Here is a 16,364-nt window from a genome sequence, read left to right on the forward strand (position 1 = left end):
ACTCCAGACCAAAGGTGACGCTTCTGTGCCCCAAGGTGCTGGTCCTGCAGCCCAACAGGGGCTCAGGGGGCTGCCTCTGGGAGGATCAAACCTCTCTGTCCCAACAAGCAAAGGAGCAGGACAGAGGAGAACTGAGGGTTAGGCCAACAGCACTTTTACAGCGTTGGGTTTCTGACCACAGGCACAGCTTAGAGGTTTTGTGGCTGCTGCCTGGTGTTTCTGAAAAGCCAGGCTCTGGCATGGTGCTCCCTCTGCAGTCTGAGACACATCTTGCCCTGCTTTGTTCGAGGTCCTCTGGAGAGGACTCTTCCCAAAACTCTCAGATGACTTGGCGAATCATCAGACCTGAGTCAGTAAACATGGGTATCGCTCTGAGGTCCTCTGTCTCTCCAAAAAAACTTCCTTTAACCTTTCTTTTACTTTTCCCTCTCTTCCTTGTCTGTGAGTTCACAACCCACTTTCTGGCTTCGATGTCTGGCCATGACAGATGTGCCTCCTTTCTTCCTTTGCTAGTGAGAAAGCAGCAGTCCTCCCCCTCTGCCCTACCTAGATGAAAGCTTGCTTTCCACTTCTCACCAGGGGTTAAAGCGTGTTCCAGTTTTATTGGAGCTTGTGGTCAGTTCTCTTCCTCTATGGATGTTTATATTAAAGACTTTCATTACTGGTTCTCCGTGCTCTCTCTAGGAGTGCTATTATTTTCCGCCCATAAAATTATTTATGGACTAGTAATAAATATGCCCTTTTTCTTTTTTTTTTTTTTTTTTTTTTTTTTTCTTTTTAATGGAGTTGGCCTGATTGGTAACATATTGGGTTAGGAAAGACAGCTTTTTGTTGACAATTTGCCTAGCACAGCTGCCTGCCCGGGCAGGAATGGTGCTGTTGTTGCACATGTGTACCCACGTGCACGTGGTGTTTTGTGGCCACCGACTCCCATGGTCATTTTAAAGCTGTTGCACCTGTGTCACCCAGGTCAGAGCTGCACCACAAAACTCACTGGACGGTAGGAATTGCTTCCTGCAGTGTTTCTCAAGAGGTGGCACCAATGAGCAAGGGAAAGGCTGGGTCCAAGAATCACAGAATGGTTCGGGTTGGGAGGGAACTTAAAGGCCCTCTAGTTCAAACCCCACCTTCCACTAGACTGGGTTGCTCAGGGCCCCATCCAGCCTGACCTTGAATGTTTCCAGGGATCCACAGCTGCTCTGGGCAACCTGTACCAGTGTTTTACCATGCCTACTGCCATGCTGGGAACAAGTGGGGGGTGTGTCTGTGCCACCTAACGAAGCATCTGCCAGGCCCTGTGGGTTTGTCTGCAGGTGGGAATTGTTATGATTCACAGATATCCAGCCATGCTTTGTTCTCAGTTTTTAATATGTCTGATGAGGAGAGACATCAAAATCACTTGTAAGCAAGTCAGGATGTGTAACATGCAGGAAATGAAACAGAAAGGGGGAGAGGGAGGGAGGAAAATTAAGAAGATAGCCTGCTGTGGCCAAGCACATAATAGGTATTGAAAAGGATTGGGATGATAATCAAGTCAGCTACTGTTGGTCTAACTTGGGGCCAATGTCCTTCACTCTCATGTAGATGCACTGTAGGAAGAGAAAGACTAAACTCTCCACCTTAAGCTTTGTAGTCCAGGGAAAGCCTCACCTGACCTCTCCAACCATCTCTCCTCCCCTGAGGAACCACACTTGGAGGAGGAGGTGGTTGGGTTAAAACAGGCTGGCTCCCTGGGACTTTCCAGCTGTAGCTCTGTCCTGGGGCGCTCCTTGGAGCTGGTTGTGAGCACTACTGGCCCTTCCTGCTTTCTTTTCCTCTCTTCTTCCTTTCCTGTTTCTTTTCCTTCCTTCCTCTGCTTGTCTCACTGAGGTAGGCAGTGGGGATATACCAAATAAAAATGTTTGAGCCCTCGGGTCTACTCCGTGCAGCCAGGCCAGGTCTGCAGGAGGGCAAGCCCTGGCTCAGGGAGCAAGTAGACAGCAGTGGGGACTCACTCATGGGGCGTTTTCTGCTGAGCACCTTGAGACCCCTGGGCTGAAGCCCAAGGTTTTTTCCTGTTCCCGTGAGTGAGCAATGCCTGACGTGGCACAAAGCCCCCAAGGCTGGGCTGCCACCACAAACGGCGTGGTTGTCCCCTCCACTCCCACAGCTGGCTCCTTGGGCTGTGCCCGGCCAGCCAGGACTTGTCCTCTTCCCAAATACACCTTTGCCTTGGATTTCTGAGCTTCCTCCATGCCAGTGCTCAACACAAACACTCTATCGGGCGGATCTCGATCAAGACGCATCTCTGCACTGGGTGGGGGGGTACCAGGGTGGGGGAGGAAAACATTTCTGTCTTCTTACTCCCCAAGAACGCCTGCCCTGCCATGATTGATGCCACGAGTCTCCCAGCTGCCTCCTGTAGCCTTCGGGGCTGCAGGCAAGTGGCGAGTTGTCGGCTCTCCTCGCAGGCAGGGCTTCATCCCACAAATCTTTCTGCATGTTGGCTGGCGGACAGTTTGCAGTTGCTGTGGGTACTGGGGACATTCTTTGGGCTTGTTTTGGGTTTTTTTGGGGTTTTTTTTACTGGAAACGTTTTGGAGGTAGGGCTGGTAGCTGTGTGCTCTGGGTGCCTCACTGGCCTGGCCTGCGCTGTGTGGGGTGGGAGTTGAAGCCTGGTGAAGAAAGGGCAGAAAAAGGGTCACCCAGGTGTTGCTCAGTTTTAAGAGCAGCAAATGTGGGTGTTGTGAAGATGCTATAAATTTATGGCAAGGTGGGACTGATAGATATGGAGAAGACTAGTAAAAGGGAGAAGGGGAATTAGGAGGGAAAGGGCCACTTTCTGGTCCCTTCCTTCCTTTCTCTCTTTCCACCCACTTGCACCCACTCTGCAGTCTCTGACCCCTTACTCCTGCTCTCTCACCATGTTCCCTCTTTCTCTCTCCCTTACACATAAGGGATCAGAAAAGCTGTGTTTGTGCCTGCTCTCAGGGTCTCTCCTGCCCTCCTTCCCAGGTTTGCTTTGAGAGACCTGCAGTACCCACCTCCCTCCTGCTCTTCCTGGCCTCCTCCGGCACTGTCCCAAGCCGGCAGCGCAAGCCGACGGTCACTGTCCAGCTGACTGACACAGACGGATGGAACCGCTCTCTGGGTGAGCAACCTGTGGGCTGTGACACCGAGAGGGACACCTGGAGCCCCCACTACAGCTGTGATCTCTCACTGAGTTCGGTGCTGTCATCCCTTGTCCCCACCTGTGGCATTTTCTGCCTCCCACGCCGGTCTGTGGGGGTGCGGGGCAGAAGCACGTGAGGTAAATCGAAAGCAAAGCCCTGGGGCTGAGCCAGTAGCTTCTTTCTTTGCCCATCTCGCAGGGACGTACGAGCTGTCGTGCCAGCACAACCCGCTCGTCGTCAACGTGTCCCGTGGCCAGGAGGACCCATCCCGCCCGGTTGCTTCGGTGCTTCTCAACTTCTCCTCCCCTCTCGTGGGCGTTGCAGCTGTGGCCTTGCGGACCCCAGCTCAACCTGGCTCCTCTGGCCCCACCACCTGCCTCCTGCAGCACGAGGAGGGCTGTGGCCAGCAGTGCTACAGGTATGGTCTCCTCAGGGCACGTCCCAGTGGGCACCCCGGGTTACCTCTCTCCTCTGGGGATTTGTGCTTGAGTTCTGGGGGGTTTATCTTCTCGTTGACTATTTTGTGACTATTCTCAGGTGGCTTTTGTGGGGTTTTTTGGAAGTTCTGAGGTAACGAGTCTTGATTTGCTTATCTCTCTGGGGGGAAAGGCACAAAAACAGATTTTGTGCATGGTTTGTGCATCTGCACAAAACTGTATTAAAGGACTGTTTCCTGGTGGGAACAGCAAGCTAAGAAGTTATCACTAAGGGTTGTTGCTAAAGCTGAAGTGTTGACTTCTTCACCATGTGTTTTACAAGCTCCATCTCCATCCATCCCAAGCTCCCCCACGCTGTGGAAGGTGGAGATGAAGCTCTCCCCCTCCTCTCTGTGCTCACTCCTGGCCTATCCCAGGCTCCTCGCCAAGTCTCACGCTGTCCCCGTCATAATTCGGCGATAACACTAATAGTGGCAATCAGCACTTGAATTTATTGATTTATTATTATGTCTGCCTTCATAAGGCAGCAAGCGAGAGTCAGTGTTTGCAGAAGGGGCACCGCTCTCCTAGCGGGTCGTGCTGGTGAAAGGATGGGGAAGGACTGGTGTCCAAAATAGCCTAAATAAACAAGGCAGTAGGATCGTGCCGAGCGGAGGCACAGACCCAAGGAGGAGCAAAGGGCTGGTGCTCAGCCTGTGTCCTAGAGGGGTGGCAGGGCTGACGACAGCCAGACCTGCCAAGTCTGGCTTTGCTTTTGGATCCCAGGCTCCCTGAAGTTACACACGTGTGCTGATCCAGGGCTCCAGCTCAGCCAGTTACTCAACCCGCACCGCTGGGAATACCGGTCTTTGAGTCGAGCTTTGCTAAGCATGGAAGGGGTTTGACCAGGGTCATCACATCACTGCTCCTGTTGTATTTCTCCTGCTGATGGCCCCGGATGGATGAACGTCCCTGATAACAAATCAGTGTGCGTGTGTTTGTCTAAAAGCCTGTGGGATTGTGGTACAGTTGATTTATGTAGAGTTCTGGAAGCCATGAAGTTGCTTTTTACTTTCTCTGTCTCTTCTCTTTCTTTTTTTTTTTTTTTACTATTTTTTCTTTTTTAAGTGCATGTGTGATTTATACAGAAACATAAATCTTAGTGAGTCAGCATGTAAATATTATTCTCAGCCTTACATTAAAGGATCAGCGTCCACCTGAAATACAGTACGTTTCCTCCTGGTAGCTGTTACAGTTATGTACCCATATGCTTCTAAGACCCCAGCCAACTGATGTGGTTTTTCAATTACATTTTCTCATCCCTTAAAATAATTCTGCATTCTCGTTGCTTGAGAGCCTCCCCCTCCCCCTCAGAAGTCACTGCAAGGAGGAACAGACTGACTGGACCCAGCTGAGCCTTGACTAGGGATGGGGAGATGCCCATATAGGGGCAAATAGAGTGGAAAATAGATGTTTTTCTCTTAAAAGACTCATTATATCTGAAGCACAAGCCAGTCCCCATATCACCAAGACACACTGAGTGGTGTGCTGTCCCCTTTGCATGGGCACAGCAGGATCCTCATGTCTCCTCTTCCCTTTCCTGCAATCCCACGGGCTCCCTATGGCCTTGGTTTAGCAGCAATATGCTGAATTGCAGGATACACACGTGCCCTTAGCAAATACTCAGAGTAAATCAGATTTGTAGAGTTTTCAGAGTAGGAAATGCTATTCATGGTATTGATTTTCTGGACTTAAAGGCTTGAATATTTAGAGATTTTAGGCTTACAGCTTCCAGTAGCCACACTAATAATAAGGGATCTTCCTCTGTTAAGTCAGGAAACATCCAAGTATCCCCCCCCTTATTATATATTTTTTAAATCTGTTACATCTCCAAAATAGCATAGCAGTATTTTTACTTTTAAGGGCTAACAATTCATTTCATATAAAGCAGGAGGACTCTGGGAGAGAAGAAAATCCTCTATAAAAGTCCAGGAATAGAAAATCTTCAGAGGTTGAGAGACATTCAACTGCAAAAGATCACAGAAGGTCCGTGTTCCTCCTGCACAGGCTCGAACTGGCCGTTTGCACGCGCCCAGCCTCACATACACAGTACGTGCATGTGAGTGCTTTCCTAAAATAACCCGGGAAAGGGACAGTAACAAAAGCAACAAAGAAACGAGGTTTCCTGACTTCGGCCTAGAAATGCTCCATTGCCAAAATAATAAATACATGACAGCTTAGTATTTCTGTAGCATCTCTCATCTTGAAGGATCTCGCAGTGCTTCGCAGGCTGGGGAAAACATCGAGGTCGTGTTTGTGCTGATGAAACGCAGCCCTCTCCAGGTCAGGGTGCAGCAGGCGTTTGGTGCTGGAAAAGTGCACCCTTGTTTTGAAGCAAGAGTTGCCTTCTGCTTTTGCAGCCACTCGGGGTGCTGAAGGTTGGCAGAAAACTTGCAGGCCAGAGCAGTGGTGTCCACCCATCCCACCTCGCTGTTATCACCAGGAACCCCTCTCTGCTGTCTCTGTCAGCAGATCAGGGGTCATCTTTGCTTTCTGTTCCCAACCTTAAAAAGTCAGGCAGAAATCAGACTTTTAACAACTTTCCACCCAGAAGACTCAAACTCTCTCAGCTTTCATCTTTTTCTTTGCGTTTTCAAACCGAACCACAGGGCCTCCTGTTTTCCTTGGTACAGGCTATACCCTGAACCAGGGGAACATATTTCATTTCCTCTGTTATGTTTATTTTTAACTTGGTTTTATTTTTAATGTGTTTTATTTTTTGTTAGCATATGCTGGGAAGGGCCTGGGTGAGTTCACAGGAAAGGTGCTACAGGCAGCGATCTGTGTTTGTGTTTCCTGTGTAGTGCCACCCCCCAAAAGTGGCTGTAAGGTGTCAAAGGGAGTCTGGTTTGGATTCCTTTTGTATGGAAAGTGGATGTCAGGGAGAGAAAATCAGATGGAGGAGGAGGTTGTTTACTTACTCTCAATTTGTAAACTTCACTCAGCAAAGAGGGCTGTTTCCCAAACAGGTTTTATTTTTGTTTTCTTTCTTCCAGGCACCAAATTATGCAGGGTCAGTTTACAAACTGCATCTGTGCTGTTGTGAAGATTTATGGGGACCCTGGGTAGAGATGCTGGGGTCTTATTTCATAGAACTGTAAAATGGTTTGGGTTGGAAGGGACCTTAAAGATCACGATTCTTTCCCTCTGGCCTAGAGTGCCCCGTGGATGGAGTAACCATCCCTGGAGGGATTTAAAAGACATGTAAATGTGGCACTTGGGGACATAGCTTTGTGGTGACCTTGGCAGTGCTGGGTTAATGGTTAGACTTCTCCAACCTAAATGATTGTATGATTCTGGGGTCCTGCTGATCTCCTTTCCTGGAGCATGGGATCACCTCAGCCTTTGCCTCTACCACGGGGACCTCTAAAGGTGCTTCTCCTTCAGCATCAAAGCCTGTTGATCTCTGGCACTTTTCTTTTGGGTCCCTGACTGGCTGATGGGCAGCAGTGCCCAAGGCTCTGCTGTAGGACTTGATCATTCACTTCCATTGGTGGCTTCAGTGTCCAGATGGAAGGTGTCAGGGATAACCCTTGGAGGGACAGGGACCATTTTCATGGAGCAGCCCACTCCATTTGCTCTCTGCAGCCTGTTCAGCTTATTGAGTTTAATGCTTTGTATATGGGCTTTTTTTATGATGCTCAAGATATCTTCTGCCTTTCCCTGAGACTAGCCAGTCTCGCCTAGGAAAAAATACCTTCCAACACAAGTTTTTCACCAGTTTGATCTCGAGTCAAATACAGGAGCTGTGAAACAGCATGCTTGGTGTCACCTCATAGAAAGGGTCACCCAGTCCTATAAACTTGTTCCAAGCAGGGCCAACCCCTGATACATCGAGGGAAGGTGGATTACAACACAGAGCATTTGTGTGAGGTGCAGGGCAGCTTTCCTTTCTGACCTTGGCTCCTGGTGATACCCTGGAGCTTGATCTTGATTCCTTATTCCCTTACCAGTACGGATCTTATGTGAATCATACAAAGCCCTCTGTCCTTCCTGTGTCCCATGAAGAAGGAACAAGAACTGGGAACCCCTGAGGTTTGCCTGCAGAACCCTTGGTGTACCACTACAGGCAGCCTCCCCTGTTCTGCCCTGCCTTTCCTAACGTCATACAGGCACAGGGATTTTTCACAGGAACTGGATTAAACTCATCCTTCAGAAAGTTCTCTTATCTCCTGTCACAAGCTGCAGGAGGTCATGAGTCCACCATTTCCCCTGCTGAGCTGTTCTCATACCCAGTAACCCTCTCTGCTGAGAAGGTGCCTCTGATTTCAAGATGAAAGGTGTTGCTTTGGCTCCATCCTTGTCAGAAAGGTCTCAATGCCTCCTGCCACAGATGACTTTTCTGTGTGTATGTGTCTGTACAGAGCCGTCAGATCCTCCCACTGTCTCCTCTCTGTCGTGATAAATATTTTTTTCCTCCTTAAATCTTACAGCATAAGTCTTGCAGCTTAGCTATGACTTCTGCTGGCAGCTCCCCTTTTGAAATCTTTCTGCTATTTCTATGTCTTTCATGGTGGTGGATGTGGATTAGAAGTGAATTCCTATGGGCAAGCTGAGAAAATGAGGTGCAGTGTGTTCCTGTGGGGATTGGATATGGATAAAGGTGTTCTTTAGGTATAGTCTGTCCTGGATCATGTTGGGAAGCTGACTAGACCAAACCTGACATCTCATTCAACCTCCCTTTCTGTTCTTCTATACATCTATTTTGGTGTAGCAAACAACAACAACAACAAAAAAAGGTGGAAATGAACTCTCTGGAAATATATTGAGTTGGTTTACTCTTGCTTCTTTTTTTTCCCCTTGTGGCTGCAGAGGGGCCAACAGGTCATTCGATGTGCTCCTGATGCCTCTTCCCTGTCTCTGAGGCAGATGACAGTGGATGACTCACAAGGATGTTATTTTTTTTTGCCAAGTTTCTTTGGGAGTCACGTACAGAAGCAAACACCTTTTCTTGGGATGGCAACCTCAGTGCAGATCGTAATCAAGAGGCATCAGCACCGTTGGGTCTGTACACGTAGCCTGCTCCCACAAGGGTTGTTGCCATCAGATTTACTGGAAAAGTGAGACCTTTCACCTCCACGGGAAACACGCCTGAAGGGAGACATTCCCAAGTATTTCCAAAACACCTTTCCTCATTTCCTAGCTATTCTCTTTTGCTAGACCACATTGGGGTAAACATCTTTTATCTCAGTGATGTTGAGTGCTACAATCCAGGCTCCACCAGCGTACGTGCGGTGACGACTTTTAACTTCAGGAGATTTGGCTGAAGCCTTTACCTTTCTGTCAACATCTCCTATAACCCCCTCTACCCAAAAATTCGCACCATGAGAAGAACTTAAAAGTTTCCCCTGTTAGGAGTTGGAGCTTGATGATAAGGGATGTTTTAGCAGCAACCTCTGGGTTGAAAGCTTGGGTAGATGCTACAGCAATGTACAGATGATTTATTATACTTCAGACAGCTGCACTGCATTTGACTTGGCTTAGCTTGACGTGGGTAAATCTATCAGTATTCTCTGTGTTTTGTGAAATAAGTGCTGTAAAACATGAAATTTCAGCTTTTCAGAATTTGGGATCTGTCACAACAAAAGCAATGTCTCCCTGTCAGCCTTGCCACCGCTGGCTCAACATGCTCCATTGCTGGCAGTGGCTTTTGTTCTAGAGGGATGAAGGATTCCGAAGGAAAAGTATTGCTCTAGTTTTTAGAATTGTTCTCATTTCAGGACAAGGCTCTTACCATTTTGGAGCAGTTAGGGCCATTGCTAGGCAGAATTTCACAGCCTTCCAGATCTGAAACTTCCTTTGATGTATAAGTTATGGGACTTGGTGAGCCCAGAAAATTGTGCAGGCTTGTGCTGACATGGAATAAGTTAGAAGAAAAATCTTGGTATTTTGTAAAAATGTTGTTGACAAATCATTAGTTTGAGCTTCAAAAGATGCTGGGGTAGAAGTGGAAATTTTTTTGGATGTTTCAGGCAGAAAAAAAAATAAAAAAAATATTGGCTCATCCCACATCTTATATGGCCTGAATCAGAAATGGGCAGGAGTCAGGAGTTTGCAGCTGCGATACAGGAATTTCATTTATCATCAAAAGCAGAAAGAGCTCCTTCATGCTGAGATCAGAACTGGGCTAACTGCACCATTTCCTTGTCCAGCCTTCGCTAGGGTGTTCCAGGGGCTGGGAGCCACGAGTTATTCCATCGCTTTACCCGAGTCCTGGTAAAGCGTGTGGATCATGATGGGGCCAGGCCACAGGGCTTTTTTTCTTGTTTTTGACCTGCACTTGTACACCACCAGGCTCAAGAGTGTCCTGGCCTGGAGTAAAGCAGTGACAGCAACGGTGATGCTGATAATGACAAAGGAAGTCACAGAATCATGGAGTATTCTGAGTTGGAAGGGACCCGCAAGTAATCAAGTCAAAGTTTGTAGGTAGAATTGATGTATATTTTTTTTAAGCTTAGGGATATATTTGAGAAAATCAGACAGCTTTCAGTGACGTGAGCCCCTCTTTAGGTCTGGAATAGCAACACCAGACTTCAAAGCTACGTGTAGGATGAGAACAGCTTCTCGGAACTTGAGCTGATTGCTCTCAGATCATTTCCAAAATAAAATCTAGTGGGTATTTGTGGGATTAGGGGTGTAGTTAATCAGAGAGAAAACAGTGATAGTCATTTTCTGGGACAAAGAAAAAGGTAATTATTTCAACCCAAACCTTACTCTGATTTCTAAAATATATCTACTTGCACATACAGAACCTGTGCATAAGTCTATATGTGATAAATATAAAAAGAAATATTTTGATATTTTGATTTATGACCTGTAATTATCAGTCTCTTATGTATAACTACCCTATATAACACTTTGTATTTATAATACAGTTAAAAAGTTGCTGATCTCTCAATCTACTTTTATGCCCCATTGCCAGTTATGCTTCTGAGCTGGTGGAAAACCATGATGTGCCCAGCACTGCTGAAAAGGATCAGTTCTTGCTTTATTGTTATTTAATAACAGCATTGTCCCAGCTGCTGAGGCTGCCCCAGATGATGTACTGTCCCTCTACCAGCACCAGCAGAGCTGCTCCAACCAAGCTCTTGGCTTTGGATGTGTCTGGAGGATGCCACCACCCACCCTTGATCCAGTGCTGCGATGAGCAAACGCTCCATAACTCAACATCGTGACCATCAACCTTTACTGTGAGGGTGGGGAGGCCCAGGTTGCCCAGAGAAGCTCTGGATGCCCCCTCCCTGGAAGTGTCCAAGGCCAGGTTGGATGGGGCTTGGAGATGGGGCAACCTGGTCTAGTGGAAAGGTGCATCTTCATGAGTACCCATGACTGGCGTGGAAGGGGATGGGATGAAGAAGCAAGGCTGGAAAGAGAAGTTCCTCTGCTCCTGCAGAGGAACTGCAGGAAGTTTAGGAGAGCAGCTCCATCACAGGGAGGTGGAGTTTAGGGATGGGAGGATGTGTGTGCTGGGGGCACAGGCAGGGAGCAAAGCAACTGCCCGGAGAAGGTGACTGCAGGAGGGGAGGGAGGGGAGAGGGCTACAATTGGTACCAGATGCCCTCAGAAGCTAATGACCTGACAAACGCTGTTGCTCATAAAACAAATTCTTTAAAAAGGAAGCAAATGGAAATATAAGCTAGTGAAAGAATTTGCAGCAGCTGCCCTGAAACCATTTCTCACTTCATAAACAGGTCTGCATTGAAAAAACAGCCCCTTTCTTCTTGTTCTCCTTTGTGGTCCCCTCCTGTGCCCACCGGCTCTTTCAGGGCTGTGGCCTGCAGGTTTCCACCGTGTCTTTGGCTCAGTGGACTGGTCCAGAGTCAACAGCACATTGTGTTCCCTCAACGTCTGTGTCGGCACCGATTTCTTCTTTTTTTTTTTTTTTTTTTTTTTTTTTTTTGGTGTCATTTGTGGTATTTCTAGCTGTGCATCCTTGGCTGGAGAGGGTGAGTGAAGGCAAGAGGCAGAGGCTTGCCTCTGCCTCGCTGGGAGAAAGGCAGCCCATGGAAATGGCCAGGAGCCCTGTGCAAAGCAGAGAGCAGAGGGAAGCGAGGTGTTCGGGTACAACTCCTTCCCTTCTCTCCCCACTTAATGCATGAAGCTGCAGCAGCTCTGCCCCTGATTGGGGAGGGCTGAGGTCAGTTTTTGCACCCATACCACTTGGTAACAGATAAAGCCAGGCTGACGGATAACCAGAGCATGTTGTGTCAACCCCATGTCTTGTGCCCATTCCATCCCAAGTAATTAACCTACTGGCTGCATTTCACTGTTGGAGATCATAACCCTTTGGCCAACACTATTCTTCACTGTGGGATTGTTTGTGATGCTTAAATAATCAGTACCTAATGACTGGTCCTCAGTGGGAAGCTGCCGCAGCGAGGAGGAGGAGGAGGATGTTTATTTCTAAGGAACTGGTGATGCATTGCAAACTTTCCTGTGACCTCTTGTAGCTCGCAGTGGTGCCCAGGGGAGGTTACTCCTCTATTTAGCTATGTCTCACCTCAGTGGCCCCAGGTGAGTCTGTAGCACTCGACCAGGTGCATGCTGGAAAGGCCTTAATCCCAAAAAGTCTGACATCAGCATGCACAGGCTTGAAATGCTGTGTGGGCCTGTGGAAAGAGCAGAGATGCTGAAGACCATCACAGCAGAGTGGGGAAGTGACAAGAGTGGGGTGGAGGGGCCAATTGCATGTCCAGCTTCTCCCTTCCATCACAGGCTGTGGTTGTAGCTGTGTGGACATGAAGGGGGACTGCACGTCATCTGAAGAGTCTCTCATGGATGGTTCCCTGATATCTGCAAGAGTTTCTTCTCCAGCTAAACTTTTCCTCACAGTTGGAGAATCCTCTGTGGATTCTCTGATGTCTAATACATAGTTTGACATACCCAACACCCTTCTATCAGCAAAGGGTTTAAAAAGGCCTCTTCATCTTTTTCTTCCTGACCATCTGTTTCTGCAAGTTTTGTCTTATCCTGTACTAAGGCTGACTGAAATTGAGGTGTGGATTCAAAACTCATACAAAAATATACCTCCTGCTTCCCCTCTCTTTGTCACCTCCCTCTTTTTGTTCCCTTGGTCCTCCTGCAATGAGGCTCTTTGGTGCCAGGCTGTATGCAGGCTCTGTCCCAGGCAGCCTGCACAGCCTGGGGCAGAGGAGCTGGAGTAGCCTCTCCAGGCAGCATGGATTTTGGAATGTTGTTGAGCTGTACCTCCTTTCATCCACTTGAAATAACACAATGGTTGCTGGGAAGGTGTGAAATGGGGTTGGGATGAGGTCTAGCCAAGGCAGAGCTGGGAAAAAGTACCCTCCTGGCACCATTATAAGGAGACTTCAAACCTGGAAGAAGCTGGGGCTGAGGGATAGGTGTGCATCTCCAGGAATCTGCGACCTGCTGGGTGTTCCATGCAGGGGCCACCTGGAGAGAGCCCTTCCTTGCTGAAGACCCACTCATTGACTCCTTCTCTCTTCTCCTCCACAGCTGTGCCCACGGTGCCTGTGTGGGGTCAGGAAGCTGCACACAGCCACTGCTTGCTCACGCTGCCACCCTGAACTGCACATCGGATGGCCCGGGGCACATGGTGTGCACTGCCACCTGCCAGAGGGGCTTTGTCCCCCGCTCCAGCAATGGGAAGAGTTTGGGCCTCAACCAGGTGAGTGGACCCTCAGGTGGGGGCGACCTTGTGGCCTGTTGGACCACAACCTAGTTAAGAAAGATTTAACCATCCTGCAGCGGTAGGAGTGACCCCAGAACACCTTGTTCCTCCAGCTCCAACCTCCTCACTGCTTTTCCAATAAATCCCAGCCCAGTGTTGCTCCAGTGCTGGAGCTCTGGGCTCATGGCTGGTGGTCCTGCTCTGGAGATCCATCTCCTTCCCTTTCTGCAGTCCTACTTCTCCCAGCCCAGTGCTGTCTGCAGACCACAGCCCTGCCAGGCTGAAAGGCACTGCAGGGGATGTCCCAAGCCAGGGTGATGCACTCCCTGCAGAGGGAGAGGTAGGCATTCCTGTTCTCCATTGGGCATCCCTGGGAGGGTTAAACATCCCTGGGATGTTTTCTCTCTTAAAGCTGAAGTTAATGGCTCAGGAAAAAATGAAGTCATTGCAGAGCAACTATATTTAGCGGCAGCTGAGAGCACGGAGAGCTTTTTTTCCTTTGTGTTGCGTTGCAGGAATGCTGCCCATGCCAGTGGGGCAGCACAGAGGTCACCATGAAAGAGTTTGTCCCACTTTCCAGAGGGCTGGGGGATGCCTCGTAAAAGCCACACGCCCGCACAGCTCTTAGCTGTTGACAGAGGAGACCTGGGACTGATATGTCCTTGGGAGCTGAGCTGCCTTGGATCCGGGCAGTCACCTTGGCAGGGCTGTAGGCACAGCATGTCCTGTCCTTAGGATGTTCCAGGAGGGGAACTCGAGTCTCCAGAGCTGAGGTGGTTCCCATGCCAGACTGAGTGAGAGCGTGAACTCGTGTGGGGTGTGGACAGATGCAGGTGAGTTGGGCCATCTTAGCAGGGAGGGCCTTTCCTCTCCGTGGAGATCTGCAAGTGCTTGTGACTCCTGGTAGGCACGTTCCCCATGCTGTGGCCATCGGCGTTGGCCAGAGGAGAGGTGGGCACTGGAAAGTGCAGTAGGGCAGCTGGGGATGCCCTGCTCAGCCCCTGGTCACTGGGAGGTTATTAATTACATGGTCACACGGCTCTGTGGGCCGAGGCATGCCCAGGGAAAACAAAATGTTCCCATCTCTGAAATGAAACCGCACAAAATAAATCTGCCTCGGGTGACAGTTTTCCTATGTTTGGCAACGAGATGGGAAACTTCTGAACAGAGCTTCACCATGTGGCTGTCACAGCAGATGGCAGCTTGCAAATGCCTTGCCCTGAGCCCTCCAGTGATGTTACTGGTCTGGCTGTGACCTTACTCATCTCAAGGCATTTTGGGAAAATGCACGCAACTCTTCTTCTGAGCATCCTCTTCCACCTCATTCAGCTACACTATTATCCTGCTGCACACTCCAGAGGACCAGACTCAAGTTTGGGGATGTCCTTGAGAGCCACCACATCCAGGTTCGATAAAAACATGCTGAGAGGGAGGACAGGTCACATGTTTGACTGTATGAGCAGCGTGGTTGTGCTCAGCAAGTGAAGGGACATCAGGAACACACCTCTTTGATCCTTAGCCCCTGGTGGATTGGAGTGAGCGGTCTGGGAGTGGAAATCAATAGATGTGGTTGGAAGGGACCTTTAAAAGATCACCTAGTCCAACCCTCTCCTCATGGCTAGGGCCACCTTCCACTAGACCAGGTTGCTCACGACAAACCATCATCCACCACCCAGTTTTGATGAAGTTGGTAGCACATTTTGACCATGTTTAGTGGTGGGGCCATGGTGGTTTATGTTCTCATGCAGTCTCCCATCTGTGTAAGGGCTGTTTAATTAGGATTGGTAAATGAGGTTTTACGATTTCAGTGAGGTCTGTGGGCTGAGGCACGAGGGAATTGGTGCATTTAGGGAAAAACAATCAACAGAAGAGCTGCCTGACAACAGCTGAAGCAAGACTTGATCTTTTAGGGGAGAAAATTGCAGCGCACAGAGCTGGGAATAACTTAGCTCAGGAAGCTGGAGTGTATCTTGAAGGAACTTTCTTTTTTCCCTTATTATGCTCTGGCACTGCTTAGACAATGCACAGTGACTGGAGGGTTACCCCCAAGGGCCATTTGCTGCTTTCACACCCCACGTGCCACCCTGTGAACAGGTAAGGCCTTTGTGACTCTGTGTCCAGAGTGGGGAGAAAGGGCACAATGGTGGAAGAAAAATGCTAGAGAGCTCTCTTTGTCCTGAAACCTGTGTTGCACCTTTCTGCTGCAATGGCACACCAGTAGATTAAAGTTCCCTTGCAGGAACTTTGGATGGAGCTTTGCTTTTTCTGCTGCAGGAGGTGGTGCTGATGTGCAGCTTGGGACGGTGGGACAGATCTGTGACTTGTGACCCCATCGACTGCGGTGTCCCTGACCAGTCCCACGTGTACTATGCTGAGTTCTCCTGCCCCATGGGGACCACCTACCTGCAGAGATGCTCCTTCTCCTGCATCCACCCAGCCAAGCTTCAAGGTACGGTCTGGAGTGCTGAGAGATTTAACCACCCTTTTTCATGCCACCTTTCTATGCCTATCCCAAGTTGTTCAAACCACTGGAATTTCCCATTTATCCTGGCTTCTGCCAGCCAGGTGGGCTCTTACTTCCCAAAATGGTGGGTGTCCATCCCCCTCGAGCAGAGACACCACAGTGTGGGGATAATTCCCTCTGACTCCCATCCCCTGGCTGGCAGCCCTTATCCATCCACCTCAGGGTGTAGCAATGTCTTCTCCTGATAGCTGGTGAGGCCCAGCAGCCTCAAGTATTATTGGGATGAGGGAGACAAGAAACATGCAGGCAGCCAGTGTGGACAGACAGAGAGGACTTCAGAGAGCCAGAAGTGGCTGGGTGCCTGGTGGCTGTGGGGAAGCCTGTGGTTCAGGGGGCCTGGGGCTGTATAAAGCCATAGAGACTGATGCCCACAGCTGCAGAGCAGTCTGGGAGATGTTCACCACCCAGACACACAGCAGTGCCCCAGACACACCATGGCCTGGCTTTCATTCTGCCGACTCCATCGATAGCCGCAGGAATGTTTTTAAGCCAGGCTGGAGAAAGAGAGCTACTGTTCCTGTCTGTGCAAGGGCTGAGCTGGATGGGATTTCGGGAGTAAT

The 16,364-nt window shown here is 49.3% G+C and overlaps 1 protein-coding gene across 1 annotated transcript in view; it reads left to right on the forward strand.

The window, feature by feature from the left end:
- The window catches only part of PAPPA2 (pappalysin 2), a 90,123-nt gene that overhangs the window by 43,026 nt on the left and 30,733 nt on the right, over positions 1-16,364 (forward strand). Inside the window, exons 12-15 of the mRNA XM_039383991.1 lie at positions 2,995-3,130; positions 3,351-3,570; positions 13,106-13,277; positions 15,555-15,729. Coding sequence (XP_039239925.1) covers positions 2,995-3,130; positions 3,351-3,570; positions 13,106-13,277; positions 15,555-15,729 — 703 coding nt within the window. The remainder of the gene's footprint in view (positions 1-2,994; positions 3,131-3,350; positions 3,571-13,105; positions 13,278-15,554; positions 15,730-16,364) is intronic.

This window comes from Pipra filicauda, unplaced genomic scaffold (assembly GCF_003945595.2).
Source record: "Pipra filicauda isolate LSUMZ 115617 unplaced genomic scaffold, ASM394559v2 scaffold114_size2234877_pilon, whole genome shotgun sequence".
NCBI lineage: Eukaryota > Metazoa > Chordata > Aves > Passeriformes > Pipridae > Pipra > Pipra filicauda.